The 22606-nt window shown below is 39.6% G+C and overlaps 1 protein-coding gene across 1 annotated transcript in view; it reads right to left on the bottom strand.

Annotated features, from left to right (window-relative positions):
- The window catches only part of cnksr3 (cnksr family member 3), a 50972-nt gene that overhangs the window by 3181 nt on the left and 25185 nt on the right, over positions 1–22606 (bottom strand). The window contains exons 5-21 of the mRNA XM_073492423.1: positions 19735–19776; positions 17482–17601; positions 17075–17134; positions 16857–16925; positions 15960–16109; positions 13941–14071; positions 13615–13796; positions 12450–12536; positions 11624–11920; positions 7560–7703; positions 5621–5665; positions 4253–4413; positions 3282–3355; positions 2790–2861; positions 1313–1368; positions 528–622; positions 201–438 (exon numbers count right to left, since the gene is read on the bottom strand). Of these exons, the coding sequence (XP_073348524.1) occupies positions 201–438; positions 528–622; positions 1313–1368; positions 2790–2861; positions 3282–3355; positions 4253–4413; positions 5621–5665; positions 7560–7703; positions 11624–11920; positions 12450–12536; positions 13615–13796; positions 13941–14071; positions 15960–16109; positions 16857–16925; positions 17075–17134; positions 17482–17601; positions 19735–19776 (2023 nt within the window). The remainder of the gene's footprint in view (positions 1–200; positions 439–527; positions 623–1312; positions 1369–2789; positions 2862–3281; positions 3356–4252; positions 4414–5620; positions 5666–7559; positions 7704–11623; positions 11921–12449; positions 12537–13614; positions 13797–13940; positions 14072–15959; positions 16110–16856; positions 16926–17074; positions 17135–17481; positions 17602–19734; positions 19777–22606) is intronic.

Here is a 22606-nt window from a genome sequence, read left to right as displayed (position 1 = left end):
TACAGTGACACTAGTTGAGGACATTATCAGATTTCACAGCTCCCTCTAGAGACACTAGAAGATTTATACAACTGTTTTCACAAATGTTATACCCACCAACACAAATAAAAAGTGTACATTTTTTTTATGTGTAAAATTGCTCAAATTGCCCTTTAAATCAGCAGGTGCTATGGTAACCAGGTGTGGTTCCAGGTGTTCACCGTGGACGACGTCTTCTTCTCTTTCTTCTCCGACTTGGATCAGACGTATGGACACTTCTCCACCTGCTTTGTCTGGTCCGGGGAGGTCAGGACAAGACAGGCGTTTCCCTCCAACTACAGGTGTTCTTCTTCCACTGTGTCTGTTCAAAGTACCGCTCTCCGAGGTGCTTCTGGTTCTGTTTTCAATGGTTGGTGTCAGGGGCGGGGCTGAGGCGCTGGATGGAGACTCACAGAAAGGCTGAAGACGAGGAGGACAGAGTGTTGGGTTAGAGTGTCGGCAGGATTTGAATTCATGTCGCAGTTCTGCTTCAACACTTTGACACTCACATTTTCAGATTCTGCTGTTTCCTGTTCAGGGTCCAGAGAACAGGAAGTCAACTCACTCTCATCACCGTCCTGATCGCTGTCTTCACTGTAACACTCTGCACACAGAAGAGACAGGCGAGTGAAGAGAGGAACTATGGAAGACAGAGCACCACAGAAAAGAAGAAATGGAAGAAGAAAGTGGCGTCTTTGACATTCTCCTCCCTGTTTTGAGTGTTTTTATACCCAGTTATCACCTGAATAATTAGCTGGATCGATTACAGATAACTGTGTGTAAATATGTGCTGACTTTTCTTTTGTTTAAATATCTATTTATTCTGGATAACTTTTCTTCTGTTCTGTAGAAGAAATACATTGACAGACCTTTTAATGCCTACTCTCATTCTATTTTATATTACTATTACCAACTTATCTTATATTCTGCACGTATCAGCCCAGGGAGATGCTTCACTGTCGTTGTTTCACACAATGACAATAAAATCTTGAATCTCGATAATGAAGATGTCAAAAAAGATGAGAGAAAGAGATGACAGGTAGAAAGGTGGGGAGAAGGCATGAAAGAATAAAGGACAGAACAACAAAAGAAAAGGTCAATACAATGGAAGAAAATTGGAGGAAGGGTCAAAGGGTAGAGGGAAGAAAGAGGGGAAAATTGGAAGATGAGAAAAGGGAAGGGGAATGAAGAAGAGTAACTGAAAGAGATTCCTGTATTCATTATGTATATTAACCACTCTTAAAGTGTCTGTGTTTATTATTAAAGATGGAACACTGTGTGTGAACAGTCTGACCTTCGGCGTTGACCAGCTCACACGGCTCGGCTGCTTCCGACAGTTTACTGATCCACCTGCAAACAGACACGAGGCCTTTAATGCTGCAGCAGCGTTCAACATGACCTGACTCATCAGTTTCACATTACAGCACAAAACAAGAAGTGGACGATTACTGAGAAACAATTAGAAGAGGAACTACATCTTAAAATAAATAAAACTGCCTGTGTGGCCACAAAGAACAACCGCAAGTCCACAGTAAGATAGCTCAACAACTATCAGCTTGATTGACTTGAAGTTTGCTTTAGATGTCCTCAGAGGATAAATCCCCTCTAACATCTCTGCTGGCATCAATTATCAAAATGTCATGGACAGATTTTGCTCAAATGTGCTGATCACATTTCTGCTCCCCAGAGATTTAATCTTTTTGAGTTCAGTGCATTCAAAACATTACTTACTTAATTATCAGCTAAACCTATTGAAGTATCAAAAGTAAAAGTACTTATTTAACGGTAAATGGTCCCTAAAGTGATTTAGTTCACTTTTAGTTCAAACAAAACTAAAAGTGCTGTATCGTAGGCAGCTGGACTTGTCTCAGTTTCTTGATGACACTTCACCTCTCAACCAAGAGTTCTAACTAACTGGAGGGGAGTTGCATTTCCTTTAAACTCTGTGTGGGAGTGTCCTTACAGAGTCATTAAGGACAGTGAGTAAGGACTCTGAGTTTCAGATGCCAGCGTGCATAGATGACAGCCATTTAAACTGCTATGAGATGGTGCTTTGGGCTACATGCTAACAACAGCATGCTCACATTGACAATGCTAGCATGTTGGGGTTTGACAGGTATAACATTAGCCATGTTAACTTAGCATGCTGACGTTTGCTAATTTGCACCAAACTGCTCAGTGGCTGACGGGACAGTCATTAGTCTTGCAGATATTAGTCATAGACCAAACTACTGGACAAACTGAAATGTTGACCTGACGATGGCGCCAGAGGATCAGTTGTTACGATTCATCCTGAGGAGAACATGAATGTTTCTACAAAATGTCAATGTGATTATGATTTAATTTGCTAATGATTATTTTGGATGGCAGCGTGTGGTTGTGTTGTGGCATAGCTTTTTTCTCCAGTGTTCATATTGCAGTTATTGTGTACTGTCCAAACATTTGGAGAAATTACAGTTTTTATGTTTTGGCAATGTTGTGCTACGACATAAACCATGCACAACGGTCTGAAATAATCATTAGCAAATGAAGTATTCAGTATACAGTATTTCTGTGTGGTTTGTCCAAGCAGTGTTGCCATACCAAACCTAAGGGGGGGTGACAGCTGCTGACCAACTGTTGCTTCTGTGCAGGCACGTGCTTAGCATGGATACAATTATTTCTATCATTACTGGATGAAAAAATATAGATACAAAGACAATCGAATACAATACACACACAAAAAAAAAACGTTTCAGAATTATTAGATTAAGATGAAATCAAATACTCACTTATTCATGTCTGTGAAGCTCTCTGCAGCGATGAAGATGGTCACAACCAGAGGATGGCTGGCTGTCAAGGCACTGTAACACAGCAGCGAGATATTAATAACATTGAATAAAGATCTCATCACAGATCTCATCAGCTCTGTCTGTGTGTTTACAGCCACGGCTGTGCTGGGGGTTTGACTGATCACAACCTTGCAGAAGCCGTGTTGACTTGTTTCAGTGTTTTGATACTTTCACAGTTTTTTATAGAGCATTTACACCTGCTTTATAATCAAAAAGACAGGAAGTCTCACTTTCTACATCATGGGGGCTTTCAGAGAGCTGGATGTGTGCAGCATGTTGACAAAGCTGTACACTAACAGAGTGTGAAGCAGTCGTCTGCAGCAGAATGATCGACTGCAGACAGAAATACTGACTGTGGTTTTTGTTTTTTTTTTCTCTCCAGCCACACCGACCTTCACTACATGTTACGCAACAGAAAAAAATATGTCGTACTGTTTCTTCCTGCACTGTTTGGCCTGTTCGATGGTGAAGCCGGACAGGTTGATAAATCCCTCTGCTTTCTCTGCCTGCAGAGAGGAGAAATAACACCTGTCAGCAAACAGTCCAATACACTGAAATCTGCTCACAATCATAGATTTGTGTCTATTATTAGCTAAACTTTGATCTCAGCTTCCTGTCAGAGCTACGTAGGCGCTCGGTGGTCTTGGTCACAGGCTGTATTTGCCTGCATGTTCCTCGTCACTTTGGCCAGCATGTGAAACAGTGATTTGCTTATATATGCGGTCTTGAAAGGTCCTCCTCACCGCTTCAACGCCTTCTTGAAGTGAGAAAATTCAATTATTCAAACAAGCCAATCAGAGCTGGTGCTTTGGTGATGTCACAAAAGACAAAAATAATGACATCTTCTATTTCTCTTAGTCTTAGGTTTGTGAACTGATTAATTTCTATGTTTTAATGAGATGTAGGTGGAGCCAGCCAACAGCATAACAATTTGATATGTGAGAGATCAGCCCTGTTAACTGTTACAGGTGTATTTGATATCACTGTTTTGGAGTTGCGCCTGGAGCATCATAATTAATGTTGCTCAAGAAACATCATTTAAACTTACAAAACAGCATCGAAAACAATCCCTGGATCAGGTTGTTGTGGCTGAGTGGGTTGCTTACAGGACAGAGACCACGGTTGATGTCCAGTTTGAAATGTTTTATCATACTTAACACTAACTTCATTTATTATTTTCAGTTTCTTTTCAGTTTTCTGTCTGTTTGGTTAGGTTTAGACAATTTTGCAAGTGGTCAGCTTTAGTGACGGCCCTGGAGCAACATTGATTATGCTGTTCCAGGAACAACACTAAAAGGCCGATATCAGATAGTGTGTTCTTACGTGTGCTCAGACAGAGAAAGAATCAGCGAAACCTTCTCATGAAACATATTACGAGCACTTTAAGATTGGCTGTGACTCACCATCTGGTCGGTGTACCAGTACAGAGAGCTCTTCTTCAGGACAAACCAGTATCTTTTCCATTTGCTACCCAGGAAGCTGCGGCCCTGCTTCCTGCGGAGGAGCCAGCCCTGACAGTCCACCACGCCCAGATCCTTGACAGAAACACGCCGTCGACTCATGGCTGCAGGGGACAGACGCAATTAAGCTAGTTAAAATTTGACTTTAAAAATCACACCCCTTCTCAGAGGTCATAGGTCAAATCTAAACACACAGACATTAAACACAGATTTTTAGATTCAGTGTGACTTACACTTTCTGAAAGTAGAACCACAACTTGAGCTCCATTGCTAATTAACATTTATAAATCTGCTTAGAAATCACAGAAAGAAAGACACCTCTTATGACACCAGAACTTGCCTTAAAATCATCACATTTGTAAGTTTTCTTCAGTATCAAAGTGATCTAGTGACAGTTGTTTGTACATTCATGGGTACATTGATAACATGAACGGCTTAAGGGCTAATTCGGCTTACTTTAAATGATGTTAATTTACCAAAGTATAGGCTAAAAAGTTTAACTTCAAGTTGTCGCCCACAGCGTAACTAAATGAATCCTTGGCAATAAGAACGACAATATTCTTTCTAGTTGAACTGTCAATTCAGAGTGGGTTTTGTTGTTGTTGCTTTTTGTTTTATTTATTTTTTGTATTATTCCTATGTATATATTCAATTTCTGCTACGAGGAATGAGGCGTATCGAACAGATATTTCTAGATTCAGTGTGACTTACACTTTTAGAAGATATTACTATCTTTATGTCAATCACTACTAAACATCCATAAAACTTAAAAATCAGTGTGACTCCAGACCTTGCCTGAGAATGATCACATTTTTAATTTTTTTTAGAATCAAATTAATACAGTGATAGTTATTTGTACATTCATGGTTAAACCGGCATACTTTAAATGATACCAATTTGCCAAAAATCAGGCTAAAAAGTTCAAGTTCAAGTTGTAGCCCACTGTGTAACTCAATACATTTTTGGCAACTTCATGCTTCCTGTTTGTAACCCCCAAAGCATCAAGGGAACTGTAGGAACCTTGCCTTTTTGTTTGTCTGCACTGTAAAAACACTTTAGATTAGCTATGTAGTGTTTCTAAATGATTTAACATCCCCAAAAATCAAATCTTGTGTAATTTACCCTTATCCAAATTACAAAACACAGCTAAACGTCGTTACATGATTATAATTTGTCCATATTTTCAGGTATATTTTTGCCTAAACGTAAAATCAAACTAAACAGAGATGAGTGTAATGTTGTTACTTTGGTTTTGTTTACTACCTACATAAAAATTACATTTGATAAGAGAACAAACACTCCTGATCTTACCTGCTGCAGTCTGGACGTCCAGCAGTCTGGTGTGTTCGCAGCAGACTGATGCTCAGCAGAGGAGGAACTGCAGTTTCACAGCACTGACTGTGAAACTTTTATACACCGACCAACAACCAGACCACAGAGTCAAAATCACACTCTGACATACATGCACATACCCACACCATCCTTCCTGTTTCACATGTTCTTCACGACCCTTCTGCTCTCTTCTGTTTCTCACAGACTTTCTGCTCACAGACTTCCTCTTTGTTTTCTAGAAAATTAAACTTTTCCTCAGAAAACGTCTTTATTCTGCTGAAGGCTTTGTGACATCAGGGGGAGATCAGGCAAGAGTTTTGGTTTCAGCGTCTTTTACTCTGACTGGCCATTTCTTTGATCACTTAAAACTTACCTATAGCGCCTTTTTCTTTATTCTTTATACGTGGAGGCAGGAAAATTAAGATTTTTCTCTGTCATCTACCATGTGGTGAAATGTGTTCTCGCATCAGCTTTGATTGGTCTGAAAAATCTCTGTCACTTTAAAGCCACAGGAAAAAGTTGGGTAATACTTGGGTATGAGGTCGTGGCCTATTTACCACCAGACTTCATTTAAAATCTGTAACGTTTTCAGGCAAACAAACTCTTGGTGAAGGTTAAAATGGTTTTACATTTGAAAACAGTTTATGTTGTTGTTGTTGCTTTATATACTTATGTGTGTATTTATTTTTTTCTGTTTTTGAGGGCTGCACTGAGGCAAATTCCTATAAACTGTGTTAACATGGCAATAAAGTATTGAATTGATTTGATTAAGGGGCGCATGTAAAAAAAAAAGTTTGTCTGATCAACAGAAATAAAATACTTTAGTTATTGATGTGACAGAACTTACATGGAGACGCTTTCCTTTACTCACAGTAGTTGACTTTGTCCACCAGATGGCGCCATCAGCCTTCTAACTCTACCATGCTTCACACTTGAACTCGGTTAATAAAGGTGTGTGCCACTGGTTCCCAACCTTTTCGCTTGTGACAGGAGCTGCAGCATTTACTTGATTAATTGATCAGTAGATCAAATGAAAATTAATCGCCAACTATTTTGATAATCGATTCATAATTTTTCAAGCAAAAATGTCAAACGTTCGCTCCAGCTTCTTAAACGTGACGATTTGCAGCTTTTCTTTGTCATTTTCGACAGTTAATGAAGAGTCTGTGAGTTTTAGGCTTCTGGTTGGACAAAAACAAGCAAATTGAAGATTTTTTTGACATTAAATTGACTGAACAATTAATTGTGACTGTGTCAGATTAAATCGAGGAGCTGATTATCACCTGGCTTGCAGTCATGTATTCATCCTCATTCTGAACTAGTGGAGGCCTTGTGGTATGGAGCACATTCAGGAAGCGAGCTGAGAGCTTCAAACACCAGCAGAACTGACCGGGGACATGTTAGTTTTGTGGTGGCTCAGGCCTGTGTGAACTGACCAATCAGAGCAGTAGGTTAAACATGCCGATCCTACAGTGATCACCAGCACCCACAGATGTAAGTGTAAACTGGTGCACGAAGCCAAACTGAGTGAATACACACGACACATTACTTTACACTCCACTGTGGCTTCAGTCGTAGTCTAATCGCCAGTTCATGTGATTGGCCACCACAACGTGATGTCAGGCTGCATTTCTCCAAAAGTTGACTCCATCTCAACCGACTTACAATTGAGATCGGGACACCCGTAGTCCACATGGCTAGCTCCATGGATGTCTTTTGAGCAACAGCCATCTTGAAACCTTCTCTGATGCCTCACAGGTATTGCAGATTGCTCTCCTCTGTCTTTATCCCCCATGCCCAAAATTCTGAAGGCTGATCTTTGCCACGTGTGCTGGTTTTATTGGCTTGTAAGCAACTTGTACACTGCCCGGATGTGAAATTGGATGTGGTGTGGCTTCCAAAGCTCAGCCCAGTTGACTTTCCTCTCCACCGCATTCTCCCATGTTCTCCAAGCGCCCTGTTGCTTCATTCCCACTGCCTTGCAGGTTCCCGTCTCCTCCACTTCTGCTCTCACATCCTCTTGAACTAGGTAGCGCCTTTCCTTCCCTCTGATGTTGTTCAGCTGGGGAGTTAGAAAGGATCATAGCACAGTTTGGGCCCATGTGACCATTCCCACCAGCCGTGCCTCTGCTTCCTGAACAGCTTCCTCTGCCCTCCCCACTTCCTGCCAGTCCTCACTTGAATCACCTTTGGATCACATGAGTACCTGTACTAAACCACTTCTCCTTCTGCTGTTGTCCTGAACTCCTCAAGCTTAAGCTAAGCTCCCCTTGGCTTACTCTAATAAATCAAGTTTGATCAGTTAATATTTTTTATTAATAGTATGAATATGTGAAGTAACTGGTAACTAAACCTGTTAAATAAACTATAAATCAAAAATCAGTTTAAAGTTGCAGAAAATAGAAATACTGAAGGACAGTGCAGGTGCCTCACAATTGTACTTAAGTACACGACCTGAGTACATAGTAACTTTACACAAAACATCCACAATCACAAACAAAATCACTTCAAAGAAACAGAACAACCACAGACACACAAAACCTCCACAAAGACTCAAAAAACCTCCACAATGATACGCACAACCTCCACACAGACACAAACTCAACCTCCACAATAATGCACAAAAACTAAAAAGTAAAATATGAGATACAAAGCCGAAATTATTTATTTCAGATTTATGTGAGAAAACTCAACTCAGACTCATTTAATGTTACATCTGAACATTTTGATTTATCCAGTAGCTTTCTAGCTCTTCAGAAGCTAGGTGATCTTTGATTAATTATTAATTTTTTAATTGTTTTACGGAAAGAAAATGTCAATCTTTCAAAAACCAGGCACTTCTCTTCTTTTTCTTTAAGTATGTTGTTACTTCTGATCTAAAAGTTGTTAAATCACATCAAAATGATGCTGTTAGATAAGAAGATGAAAGCTTTCAAAATAAATTGCACTTTATTTTTTATATTTTTCACAAGTTACAAAGCAGTACAGAGGCATCATACTGCAGAGCTCTAATAATTCAGATTTACAAATTAAACAAATTAAACCAGTTAAACTGAGTGACTCTTACAAAATACTCAACCGGACAAAACAGATGAATGATATGATACAAACAGGATCATCCTGCTGCAAATTTAGAAATCCTGAGCAAGAAACAAAGGATCAGTTTCATCTTAAAGTGAAGCAAAGTAACTTTAACTGAACAGCAGCCACTTCTTTCAGAACAGAAATGCGATGTTCATAAATCAAAAATCTAAACTCTTCAAATTGTTAATATTTCCGCATTTCTATCCAGCAAAGAACATAAAAGGTAATCTCTGATATTTACACTCGCATAGTCTTTAATACAGGCTTTCATACTGCAGCATAATGCTTTGTTAGTATAAAGGCACCAAACATGAACAGGAAATACTTTGTAAAAGAAAAAGATCTGTGAGGAAACGCAAGAAGCTTCTTAGAATGTAAACATCAGGGGATCCATGACGCTTCCCTGAGGAACTCCATCACAACGTTTTTTTTTTTTACATAATGGCACAAGAAGAAACCTCGAACACACAGGCGTTCCTCAAAGAACCTGAAGAAGAACCACTGAAGCTGTTACAGCCACACCTGAAATACTTCAGATCAGTTAGTTTTAACTGAAATGTAAAGCTGCTTCCAGCAGACCTTCGGCAAGGTCTCAGCAGAAAACTAAAAATAAAGTGTACTTTTGAGATTTAGAAGGTAACATCTCAGGATGCAACGCAGCATTTTAGGAACTGAACACTGACATTTCACTCTCAAACCAAAATATAAGAAAAAAATGACATTTTCTGTAAGCTGTGAGCTTCACCAGCTGCTGAGAGGGTTTCATGTCCGTTTGATCAAAATAAATTCAAAGTTTCTCTTATTTAGTTTTGTTTTTAATGAAAACCTTAGGACTGCTTTCTTAAAATGTACATGTCCTTAAAAAACTGTTGGTAAACTTTGTGTTGAGTGTAATTTTCTTATTTCCCATGCTCACTTTGACATTTTGTGTATTTAAAATATGATTTATTTCTCCTAAAAACAAGTTTTTATTGTTATCACTGTTGTAACAAGACCTTTGTGAAGCCTCAGAAATATTAAGTAATCATGTTGAGCTTTATTCACTAAACTATTCATTATACTCTGAAAAGCACACTATTCTTAGATATATGAAGGAAATATGCAGTTTATAAAATACAATCTATAAAACATATTTACAAACTGTTTTGTCCAGACAATCGACAGTGAAAGGAGAGATAAGAGAGGCACTAAGGGCTCCTGAGATTGAGAGGAAAGACGAGATATGGCAGCTGTGATATTTAGAAATTCTTTCCAAGGTTTGATTTGTTCCTCTTTGAATTGAAACGTTAATGTTAATCTCTTGGATCTCTAAAATTTCCTTTAGATTTTACAGACTTTAATCATACTTTTCTTGTCCTATAGCTTTGAAAAACAATTAAAAAAATTAACTAAATCTGTTGAAAACAAAAACCAGCTTCATTTCCAGCAGATTTAGGCTGCCGTGAACAGAAATCTTAGAGTATTTTGGAAGTGTCAGTAGGTCCAAACTTTGTCACTGAAATTTTGTTTGCAAAGAATTGTTGAAAAGTGAGTTTATTAACGGATTTCTTAGTTTTCTCATTAGAAACTGTTTGAAATTCAGAACTAGATTAGCTTTTCAGATTCCGATGTGAAAAACACAACTACCTTTTTAATTAGCTGTACTGAAAAAGAAAATTTCCAAATTTTCTATCAAAACAAACAAAAAAAAGACGAGGTTTCAGCAGCCAAATTCACTTCTTGAATATCTTTAAAGGTACAGTGTGTAATACATCGAGTATTGATCGGCATCTAGCGGTGAGGTTCTAGATTCCAACACTCTCTTGCTCACCCCTCCCTTTCCGCAGACGTTGGAGAAGCTCCAGAAGCTATGGTGGCCCTCACGAACAGAAACTGATTTTCTAAATATGGACTTGTTCAGACCTGCAATAAATCTAAATGAATCTCGCTAACGCATTGTTACCACCAGCTCTCTGAGAGGCACAAACTGAGGCTACGGTGTGCTAATATTTAACGTTATACGTGGCAGCATTTCTTTTCAGTGAAACTAATGTACTGCTAATAAACATTGTACATTATATAGGTTTTGTACCGCCCGCTAAATTTAAAAATGCGAAAGGCCTTCACTAGTTCCTGGTTTGTCCGTTCTGGGCTACTGTAGAAACATGGCGGTGCAACATGGCGACCTCAGTGGACCCGCTCCCCATGTAGATGGAGACGGCTCATTCTAAGGTAATGAAAACACAAAGTCTTATTTTCTGGTGATTATACACTAATTAAAACATACTTATGAATATTACATTATATTTCTGCTAAGTCTATTCTGCAAGATGCCACTACATATTACACACTGTGCCTTTAAGGCTAAAAGAGAGGTGAGGTTCAGATGTGTTTGTTTTTTGCCAAATATGCTCTGGTGACATCATATGTACTGGAGTCATGGTATCGAGTTCTTGCCAAAGCACCTGACTGACTCAATCGCCAGCAGGTCTCAGCTATAAATCATGACGTCACACCCCCTTTTTACAGCATCAAATGGGTGGCCCCATCAGCCAATAAGATGCAAGTTGAGCTAGGGTTTTAAATGAGATATATTCCAATTTTCTTTTATTTATTGTTAAAATGTAAAATTGAACTGATCAGTGTGAACATGAACTCTTTAGTATGAAGTTCTTGGTGATAACTGACATGAAAAATCCTGAAAAACTCCAGTCAATGTAGAAAAACTAGTAACTCTTTCGACCTTTTCCACCATGAAATCTTTGATCCATGACAGAAGTTGGTTTTCCATGAACTGTTGTATTTCAGTTTTAAAGTCACAGCTGCTGAAGGCCTCAAACAGACATCATAAAACCTTTTCCTGCCAACATCCTGAGGTTCAGGCTGAGAAGAATTTGTCTTTTCTCTTCAGTCAGTGGCTGAGCAGCCTGAGACGAGCCAGCCACCCTCCGAGCAGCGACGTTGACTGTTTGGTGACAGTCAGAGGAGGAGGGACAGCAGCAGAGCTGGAGGCGGCAGACTTCTTGGACGCTGCCTCCTGGTAAGGGATGGTGGCGCTGTTGTGGAGGTCAGCGTTGATGAAGCACTGGCTGCCTCTGATGTGGTCGACGCCACGGACAGACGGGTGTCCTCGGTACGGCAGAGGATAACATGGCTCCTCCTCTGTGATGGTGCTGATCCCCTCATTACTCAGATATCTTTGCAGGACCTTCTGACCTGTTCAGGAGACAAGAACAATGAGTGAACAAGATTGTGGAAGCTAGAACAATCCTGTCAGTTTTGAGAGTGTTTAATATCAGACGATCTCCTGTTTTAACTTTTCTATAGAGAAGCAAACTCCCTCACGTTCCTGTGGACCACCAAGGGACCTTATTTGAGAAAAGGCACTCCTTACACTGAGAATATATTTGGATGATTGTTCACGTGTAAATTACTCAAAATAAAACATGACTCAGACGAGTTAACAGTCCAACTCTTAATGTGTGTTTGTTTAAAATCCACTAATAGCCTGCTATCTTAGACACACACATTCAGATCCACAGTTTGTTCGTCAAGGTGAAGTGCTGTAAGAACGAGGCTGAAATCAGCTGTGTCAATGCAGCTGCAGCTCTCAGGATTAATGATTGTCGAGGTAAAAATTCAAAGCACGCAGCCCATCCTGCTGCAGCTGTTAATGAGACAGAGGGACGGCGGCCACTGATAACTGTTAAACTAAGGCTGCTTCAGACGGACAGGTGGAGATTACCTTTCCTTCCCTGGGCTCCGGACCTGGAGGACGGGTCGGATACTCCTGAAAACGCCTCCACCGGCATGGAGACGGGTCGAGGTTTACCTGCAAACATCCACACAGAACAAGAGTTATAATATGCATTTTGATAAACATAATGACTCATTCTTGTCTTTGTATTCATCTAATCTGCTCCCATTGATCTGAACAACTGCAGTAGCCACAAGGAAGATTTTGATATATTTTATCTTGATCACCATCAACTACTGACATTTTGTGGTGAAATTCAGGCTTTTTTTCCATACAAATTCAAAGAAATATATCGACATTTTGAAATACACTTATTTTCCTTCCTGCAGACAGTCAGATGAAATAAGAACAGTTAGCCTGGCTCTGTCTAAAGGAAACTAAATACACCCATCAGCACTTCTAAAGCTCACTAATGAATGTGTTAAATCTTGTTTGTTTAATCTGTACGAAAAAAAAGTGTAAAAACAACAGTTTGTGTGACTTTTGAAGTCACTGCTCTCGGTCAAGACATACTGCAGCGCATAACCCCCTTCAAACCTCAACAATATGTCGTTTTTATGTTCCCTTATGCTCACTTTGCTCTTGATTTGGTCAATTTTTCTTTTGAATAAAATGCAAAAGGACAACACACTCAAATTCACATGATAACATACTTCTCTTCTCTGTTTCGCTCATTCCTTTTTAATCCTTTTAAGCTTGCTAACTTGTTTTAGGGCCCTAAAAACAAGTTAGCAAGCTTAAAAGGATTAAGAAGTCCTGATTCAGAGCATCATAGGGCATGCAAACTCTACTGATCAAAAAGTCTCTTTCTAAACATATCAGGTATAAAGTCTTGGAAGAAAACCACCCAGTGAAATAGAATGACGTCAGTCTATATGAATGCATCATATTCATTCCGTAAGACTGGACCACATCCTTTAAAAAGAAAGATATCATCTGTGTGGGTGTGTTCTTGTACTTTTTTATTTGTGAGGAACATTTTGAGCTTTAGATGTCGACAGTAAGGAATTTTCCTGAGGAGATGAAACTTTTTTACTTGCTTCTTTAAAGTGGAAACAAACAATTTCCTCCCCTCTAGCATCTTCAAGTCGTACTTTTGTTGCCGCCACTGTTGCAAAGGCAATTGGATGGTTTCTTTGTTTGTGTCACTCACATCGTTTCGAGGAGTGCTGTCTCATGCGAACAGGGACTGATGGGTTGGGTTCAGGCGGGGAGTTGACTGATGCCCTTTTGTCGTCGGCAACAGAGAGGCGTCGCCTTGTTTCAGCGTCCAGACACGAGTTCGGAGACTTCGGCCTCATTTTCACACCTTGAGACATGTTCATGTTCGCGTCTCTGCAGAAGGGAACGGAGAGGAGGATTAAAACTCAAATATGAAACAAGTCAGAATTAATGTCCAAGCACTTCTTCTCCATACCCAAAGAGGAAGTACTTGTTTTACTTTATAATACGATCATCAGTGTAGACGCAGGTACTCACAGTGGTACGTAAGGTGCTGTGGGAGGAGGAGGGACGTGCAGATCCAATATGGATGTCTTCCCTCTCTTCCCGGGAGCATCTGAGGTTTCTGGTTGTCGAGTTCTGTAGAGACCCGGAGCTCCCTGAGAGGTCTGGACAGGAGAAGAGAAGAGAAAGAGAATAACCTGTTTTGTTTGTTTTACACATTTCCCTGCTGAAACTTCTTCTCATTTGTCTTTCTGTTGAGCTTTAACAACATTCAGTCTGAGGTAATGATTCCTGTAATGGTGTTAATCATAAAACAACAAGATGTGTCAGCTCAAGAGGAGAAACTGCAGACGAAGCTCTTCTGTTTCCTTCCTCACCTCTGAAGCTTCTGAATTTCCATAAACACAGGAACTTTACTCAGCCTGCTCTATATGTTGCAAAAACAGGTCTGGAGGAGTTTAAAGATGCAGCTGAAAACACGTGTGACTTTGATTACTTCTGTGATGAGATGCTTTCATTTATAGGTCTGCAATTATTGTTTTTTTATTATCAATTGATCTTCTGGTTTGTCATTTGATCTAATTTATGTCCAAATATAGTGAAAAATGGCTGACACATGTTCCCAGAGCACAAAGTGTCATCTTCAAAATGTTTGTTATGTCTGATCAGCAGTCAATCTTTATATTCGCGACGCTAGAACATGGAACATTTTTGCTTGATAAACATCTTAAATGATTCGTGGACTCACTGGAAAAAATGCCAGGCTGAAAGTAAGTGAAAAAAAAACTATTCTCATAAAAGGTGTTTCTTGCTTATAATAAGTAAAAAAAAAAATTCTTTGCATCCAAACCATTATGTACTTTACAGTGGAAGGTGGTGACTGCACAGAGTAGAAGTACAGGTGACGTTAGCGTTGACTCATGATGACCTTTGACCTGAATGGTGGGAGTCACAGTGAGACTTCATTTCTGTTTTGATAGCCGAGATTAAAGACTGAACGCATTGACCGGTTGAAGCCTATCTCCCCCAAACACACACATCCTGAACCTCTGTCAACACAAAACCCCTGAAGGCGGCTCGCTGAATTCATAATTGTCACATTGTTGCAGTAACGAATGAGTCATGTTCCAAAGATGTCTGACATCGACCCAGCCTGATGTTTGGAGTGTTTCCTCTCCTCTTGTTTTCCAGGAAAAGGGAAGAAAAGATCCATTGTTCCCGCACACACCTCAGAGGAGCAGCAGACCGGACGGCTGCTGCGTCTTCTGGTCGGATTCCTCACAAACAGAAACAGCTTCTTTAAAAGCTACGATGACAGACGGAGAATCCAGCAGAGGAACGATTTATTTACTCTGAGGCAGAGATACTGAGACAGTCTGCTTCACTTTCATATAGTCACACACTGTCACACCTTAGAGCTGACACAGGGGGTTCTGTGTCTGGCTCAATGGCACTGTGGCAGTAATGACTGTCGGACTGTTCTCATCTTTACTCCTGCAGTTTGAGACTCTGGGAGGAGATTTTTAAAGCGGCATCAAACTCCAAAACTCTTCAATAAACCAGATTATATTATCCTCGTTAGCCATTATTATCTCCGTTTTTGGTCTCCAACAACTCCTTAGGGGAATATGTGGCTCTTTTGCTGCTGAAGACAAGGGTTTCATTGCGAGTAAACCAACACAGTAAAGTTGTGGACTGTAAAACCAAAACAATGAGCTGGCAGACACTAAAAAGCTCCATAGAGACAAAGTTATCTGCACAGTTATGTGATAATTCTTTGTGTTTTATGGTGCTACGAGCACTATTTAATTTTTGTTTTATTGTCTTATGCTCCATTTTAATTGTCTTATTTATGCTTTTCACTGCTGTAATCTGTTTTTCAATTTGTTTTATGCATTATCTGATCTTGTGCCGCCTTTTACATAAGAAACTTCAGTGTTGGCTGACAACCTGCTGATACTGGGGCTTCTATTAAGAATGATAAGAAGAAAAACTTCAGCAGGTTTGATGTTTGAACCTGTTGTGCCGACATGATGATGGAAGGCAGCTCACCTGTACTCGCGGCGGTCTCCAGCGCAGGTTCTTCAGCGGAGCGGCTGCGAAACCGCCGGATATTCCAGCCGGCCTCTTCTTCACCACCAGGACGACGCCTCCAGACTCCGCCCTCAGCTTGTCCACCAGGTGCTTCAACTGCCAGCCCACCTGGACCAATCACAGACCAGAACTCTGAAGAGGGCGCTTTAAACTTCATAACTTTAACATTTGTTTCCTAATAAATGTAACTATGGTTTTTGCCCTTAACAGTATTATTTTATGACAAGTGAAGCCAAATCTTGAGGTGATTTTCATCTATTTTCAGGGGGCGACTCCACTGGTTTCAAAAAGAAGTCCAATTGCATGTAAGCTTGTGAGAAAATGACCCTACTTCTCACTTGATTTATGACTCAGTAAACAATTTCCTGATGAGTTTATGGTCTCAATCTCTAGTTTCAAGTATTTTCTTCAACACAGAATGATGCTCATTTTGTAAATTAAGGTCTCATTCAGTCAGTCAGATCCAATCAGGGAATCCTCTCTCTCGTCCAAATTTGCTCACTCTGGCTCCAAAAAACCAAGATGGAGACAGCTGTTATGCCAGACTTGAGGCTTCAAAATGGTAATCCACAAACCAGAGGGTGACGTCACAGTGGGTTTACACTGCACATCACTGAGCCTGTTTTATTTAGAAACTGTTTGAAATCAGAGGTTTGGTTTTTTTGCTTTGTGCTGCCAGGCTAGCTGTTTCCTTATCTTTTCAGTCTTTATGCAATGCTGAGCTAACACCTCTAGCTTCATATTTAGCATACAAACCGGAGAGTGGTATTGATCCTCTTTTTGAACAACTGCAAGAAAGCCGATAAGCATATTTCCCAAAATGTGGAACTTTTTCTTTAAAGACTTCTGACTCACCACTGTCTGCTTGTTGACTTGAACGACTTCATCTCCAGCGTGAATCCTCTGGGTTTTATCTGCAGGAGACTGAAGAGCAGAATAAGTGTTTTACTCTCGTTAGAAAGCTAAATTGTTCAAACTAGACACAACATAGTCTGGAGCGTCAACACACAACCTGAGAGTCCATCTGATGCTCTCAAAGTGTCTGCAAACAGCTTTTCAATCAGCACACTCACATTCTCTGTTGTCCCTGTGATGACGTGAAGCCCGTCGTAGGTGGATTTGATGTAAATACCCTGAAAGGTCAAACATATTTAAAGGACTCAGTGTTTAAGAACGTATATATGACTCTCCTTTATAAATAACCTGACGTGGTTTCTCTATAATGCCTCGCTGCAGTGGTTTTTCTTTCTAGACCACCATCTGTTTCTGTTTTGGCTTCGGTGCTGATTGTGGTTCATGGTGCAGCACCAAAATATCAGTTAGTGTTTCTCAGGGGAAGTCGGGTTAAATTCTGGGTTTTCTTTTTACTGTACTCGGCACTTATATGTGACGGTGATGTCCTGCTGATACGCTCTGAATGTAAATAATGATGTCTCGACTATGTATATATACTCCATTTTACTGTATTTTCTCAGCTCACCAGTCCCTCCCCAGGCTTGACGTTAGTGATGTGCACCTCCTCCAGACAGGCCAGCTCACTCTTTGAGGGGTCAGAGGTCGCCTGCACAGTGTTCTCGCAGACGCCGTTCAGAGCTCGGGACTGAAACACACACAAGGATACAGAAAAACAGCTCAATGTCAACAGTTTGATTCCCAAAGCTCTCAAGTTACATATAGACCTGAAACAATTAGTCTTTTGATCATTTAGTTGATTAACAGAAAATAACTCAGATCATTTTGGCCATTCAAGCAAAAATATATATTTGATGGTTCCAGGTTCTCAAAATGGAAAATGTGCTACTTTTCTTGTATGGAGGACTGGAACTGCCAAAATAAGAAAAAAGAAAGACAGAAATTGCCTTATTAATTAATAAATATGCCATTAAATGCCATTAATTAACTTCTAAAATGTGACATATAAAAGATTATTAAAAAATGATCTGCAGATTTAACAATAATGATTGCTACATTGTATCGTTTGGGTCAAATCTTTTCTTTTTGGACCGAAATTCTGCACATTACTCCACTAAACAAGTTTCACAGGGTCAGAGAAAACCGTTTTCAAAAGACAAAAATAAATTTCAAACTTTATAAGCTGAAATCAGAAAACCTCTGGAAGATTTAAGGAGAGGAAGTCATTGGCAGCACGGTGGTCTCACACCAGCCTCCCTTCTCATGACTGTAAATGCTGAAGAACTACCTGCTGTGCAGCAGTAAAGCTGCCTGTCCCTGACCTCTAACCTCTCTGTGTTGAAGGGAAAAGGCAGAAATAGCCTGATGAAGTCCTCAGAAATCAGAGCAGATCACATCATAAACTCTCTAAATGCTGCAGCACTGTAGTGTTTGTTGAACAACAGACAGGAGGAGGATCCTCAACACAAACCGAACACAGCCTCATATAATAATACTGACGAGACACTGATGCTCAGCAGGAGGTCTGAGCTCAAGGGAGGCTGGGAGGTGCTCAGGAAAACAGAAACCAACAGGAAATTACAAATTAACCAGAAAAGCATGCTGCTCAGGAGAGTTAATCCCTTCTTTGTCTTTTGATTAGCAAATTTTGGTCATTTTTATGCTAATTTCTGGTGTCTTTTCTGTTTTTTTTTACATGACTGTATTCAGACAAAACTTCATGGCTGTCACAGCTTTTTTGTTCTCAAGGTTCCTGCTACTTTATCTGTCTTTGTAGTGTTTCCCTTTTGGTCACCTGGACAAACAAACTGAACTGATGCCTTTCACTGAGGAACAGAACTAAGACACCCACGGTGCTGTCAGAAGTGAGAAAGAGTATGAAAAACTACAGGAAAGAGATTGACACCAGAAATATCTGGGAATTTGACAAAGTTTAGTTGAAATGGTTACCATCACTCTGCATATTGTATGTAATGTCTGATGTAATATATGTTGCAATATTGGTTTTATTGTTTGGGTAAATGTGTTTTGTTATTTATGTGAAGTAGTGAATGTCTTGACACACAAGACAAATTACAGAAGAAGATTCTGACAGTATAGTGAAATCAAATTAAATATTAAAAGAAAAAAAGATGAGTAATCAACACCACCAAGGACGTTTTGTTGTCCATTTGTTTGTTGGTTGGTTTGTCAGCAGGATTACACAAAAACTACGAAAGGGATATCCACTAAACTCAGATGGAGGATGTGTCTCGGCCCAGAACAGACCCCATTAACATTTGGTGTGGATCCAGATAAAGGGACGGATCCAGGATTTTTTTTCTCTCACTTTCTTTAACAGTCAAAGGAATTTCATAATTAATTAAAGTATACATCATTTTTAAGGAAACTGTCTGACTTATCAGCCTGTTATGCTGCTGCTGAAGAGTAACAAGAAGACCAGGATGTATTTTCACTGATTCAAGTGTTTGATTTATGCGACTAAACTAAAACTTGAGTCTGAGGTCATGAGGTTGCATCAAAATCTGAGGGAAAGTGATTTAACATCAGCTGATTCAGTATGCTGAGAACAACAGGACAACCAACAGGAAGTGTTATCTAAGACAGGAAGTGGACGGTCCTGAGCTGAAAAAACAAACCTGAAGGTTCACACACACACAACCACGGGACACAGGACACTCAGCAGAAGACAGGAAAAGGAAATATGTGTTCCACCGACTCTGTGTCTGTGTGTCTATCTGTGTGTGTTTGTGTGCATGTGTGTTTCCGATTAGCATCTCCAAACATCCAAACCAGAGGAAAAAGGAGAAACGATACTCACCACTTCAAGAATCTTCTCTTCAATCTCATAAACAGTGCAGTCCTGCAATTAAACAGACAGAAAGACAGACAGACTGACTGACTGCAAAAAACTCACAAACATCTGGATTTTCATCAACATAAGCCTGTGAAATAAGAGGACTCTATTTCAAAACTCCAGTTTCAGTTCAGACAGATGAAGAATAAAACAGTTAACTGAGTGTGATGTGATTTATTTCTAGATCTTTCCTCTGATTTTGTTTTTATTTCTGAGAGAGACAGGAAGATATCCAAAAACGATGATAAGACTCAAGTTATCCTCATAAATAAGGAACAGAAAGTCACATGATTCAAGTGTTTTACTCCTTACTGTACAGTCAAACACAGTTCAAACTAACAGAACATTACTTCAAATTTGAGTCAAAGTGAAATGTTTATAAATGCAGATCAAGGTGACAGAAGTGGTCATGTCCTCAGTGATATTTCTGGGAATCTGCAGGTTAATCGATAATGAAAATAATCGTTAGTTGCAGCTCTAAACAAAACATAATGTGATTATTTAATGTGATTAGGCATTTTTTGGGCAGAAAAGCGCTGGCTGTACGCTCAGGAGTGTTGGGATGAAGCGAATGTGCGCCTTGTCCCTCTGTGTGTCTTGTATCTTGACAGCTGCCGCTGTATGATCGACACTGCCCCTTTGTGGTTTACCATCTGTTTGTTTTTTTAATTGAAATCGGGACGTCAGAGCAAAGGGGGATGTGGGTGCATGACATGATCCATAGGAGACAAAAATACGGTCAATATTATCACCTCGGCCAGGACAAAGAAAAAAGACGCTGGGCGCTGCGCCTTTTCTCTGAGCAGCCACCTGCTGCTACAGACGCTTGCTCCTCATTGGGAACAATTAAAAAACGACGCTGGTGCTCAGAAAAATGCATGTAAATTATGCATGTGTTATTTTGTATTGCTATTTTTAATTCATATAAATACACGTTTGTTTGTTTTTTGTTTTTTTGTCCATTTATCTGAGGTGAAGTTTGTTCAGATAATGGTTTTCTACCTCATCTGCACCTGTATTTTACTTTTATTCACTTTTTGGCTAACTTTTCTTGCAAATAAACTAAAGTTAACTGAAACTATAACATCAGAATGCTTTTATCGGATCTTATGTGGCTGTGGCTCCAGTTTTTGCCTCTTGTGTATAATCATTATATTCAAGTCATTTAACAACACTCCTCAGACACTTCTTACCAGCTGAATAAATTAAATCCCATCCGCTGCGTGATAGAAAAACATTTTTAACTTGCTTCCCAAGTTGTTACTCAAAAGAAGATGGCTGACAGAAGTGTCATGTCCCAGCTTGGTTTATGATATTTTTTGAACTTTTGAAAGCTCCCTGCAGAGCCACAGAAGACAATAAACAACTGTTGTCACAAGCTGAGTATTACTCCTCCTGACAGTAAACTGTACTTCATGAGTACAATCTGTGGAGAGCTTCTTCACTATTTCATAACCCAGATGGTTCTGATAGCCTACATTAGAGGCACAAACTGTAAAAACTGTAGGTTTCAGTAGAATGTAAAGGGAATGGTGGGAACACCAGAGTTTATATTGTCAAAACTAACATTCAATATTCAGACACACTCCAGAAACAAAAACATATTTTACTTCTTTTTAAAAATAATTCAAGTTCAAGTTAAAATTCAAAGAATTTTGAACCCATCACATGAAATGACAGTTTTCCTTTTCACAAGCCTGTCTGTGTGACTGTGGTAAACAGAAACGGGATGGGAATCAGCGGGAAAACAAATATTTGAGAAATGACAGCCTTCAGGAGAGTGAAACCAGAGGGAGCGACCGCAAACGCCTCCCAGAGACACTGAGAGGATTCCTCCTGTGGTCGGAGAAATAACAGCTCCCTGCAAACAGGCTGACAGGATGATTGCATGACAGCGCGGCGGGGCGACGCCTCAGCGCTGCACTCACATGATGGGAGGCGACGCACTGCAATACACAACCAACTGCACAACTTCAATCCTAAAAACGACTTTCCACATTTCACCTGTTTATATCGCTGTTGTAAGCATCTGCCTTTTTTCAAGAGTTTAATAAAAATTCAAAACAGCATTTTAAACCAAGTAGACCAATCACACCTTTCCAGTAAATGTAAGCTCTCATAAAAACTGTTTACTGCCATGTTCAGACAAGGGTTCACCTGCTGTAAAAAGAGAAGGTTGGCTCTTAACACTGCTATAATTCAGGGTATTTTGCGTGATGAGTGTTTGCTGGCTGACACATCATGTTTGACAGCTCAATAGTCAACAACAGGTCAACCTGAACAGACAAGAAGCTGCAACAAGAAACACAAGTGAACGCCTGAAGATCGACAAATGATTTTTGACAAACAAATAGTAAGGCATACAAACAAATACAAATGTTGGATGTGTATCTAACATTTTTGTAAAAATTACCACATTTATCCTGAAATGTTTGCACCTATTTCTGCTCCCATATTCCAGAATATATGAATAAGCAAATATGTTCAGCCCGTCCTCATCAGAAAAATGACCAAATACTACCTCCTACTTCACCTTTAGTCCTTTCCTATATTTGCATTTGTGGAAAATGTTTTTTAGCTCAGACTCAGCTACTTTTGTAAGTTTAAAACATAAACATTGCTTTTGTCTCAACTGAGTATCTCGTGCTTTAATTTAAACTCTTTTTTCCAAAGATAACAAATATTTGAGGCTGAATTTTAGGAAACGTGTATAAAATAATGCACAAGAAATGTTTTAAAATTTAAGTCAAGGACAAAATCAAAGGATTAACAAGTTAAAATGTAATAACTGCCTCCTGTTTTTGCTTGTTTTGGTAAAACTCATATCTGAAACAGA

This window comes from Pagrus major, chromosome 22, assembly GCF_040436345.1.
Source record: "Pagrus major chromosome 22, Pma_NU_1.0".
NCBI classification, from domain to species: domain Eukaryota; kingdom Metazoa; phylum Chordata; class Actinopteri; order Spariformes; family Sparidae; genus Pagrus; species Pagrus major.
This window is presented reverse-complemented; position numbering and strand designations above follow the sequence as displayed.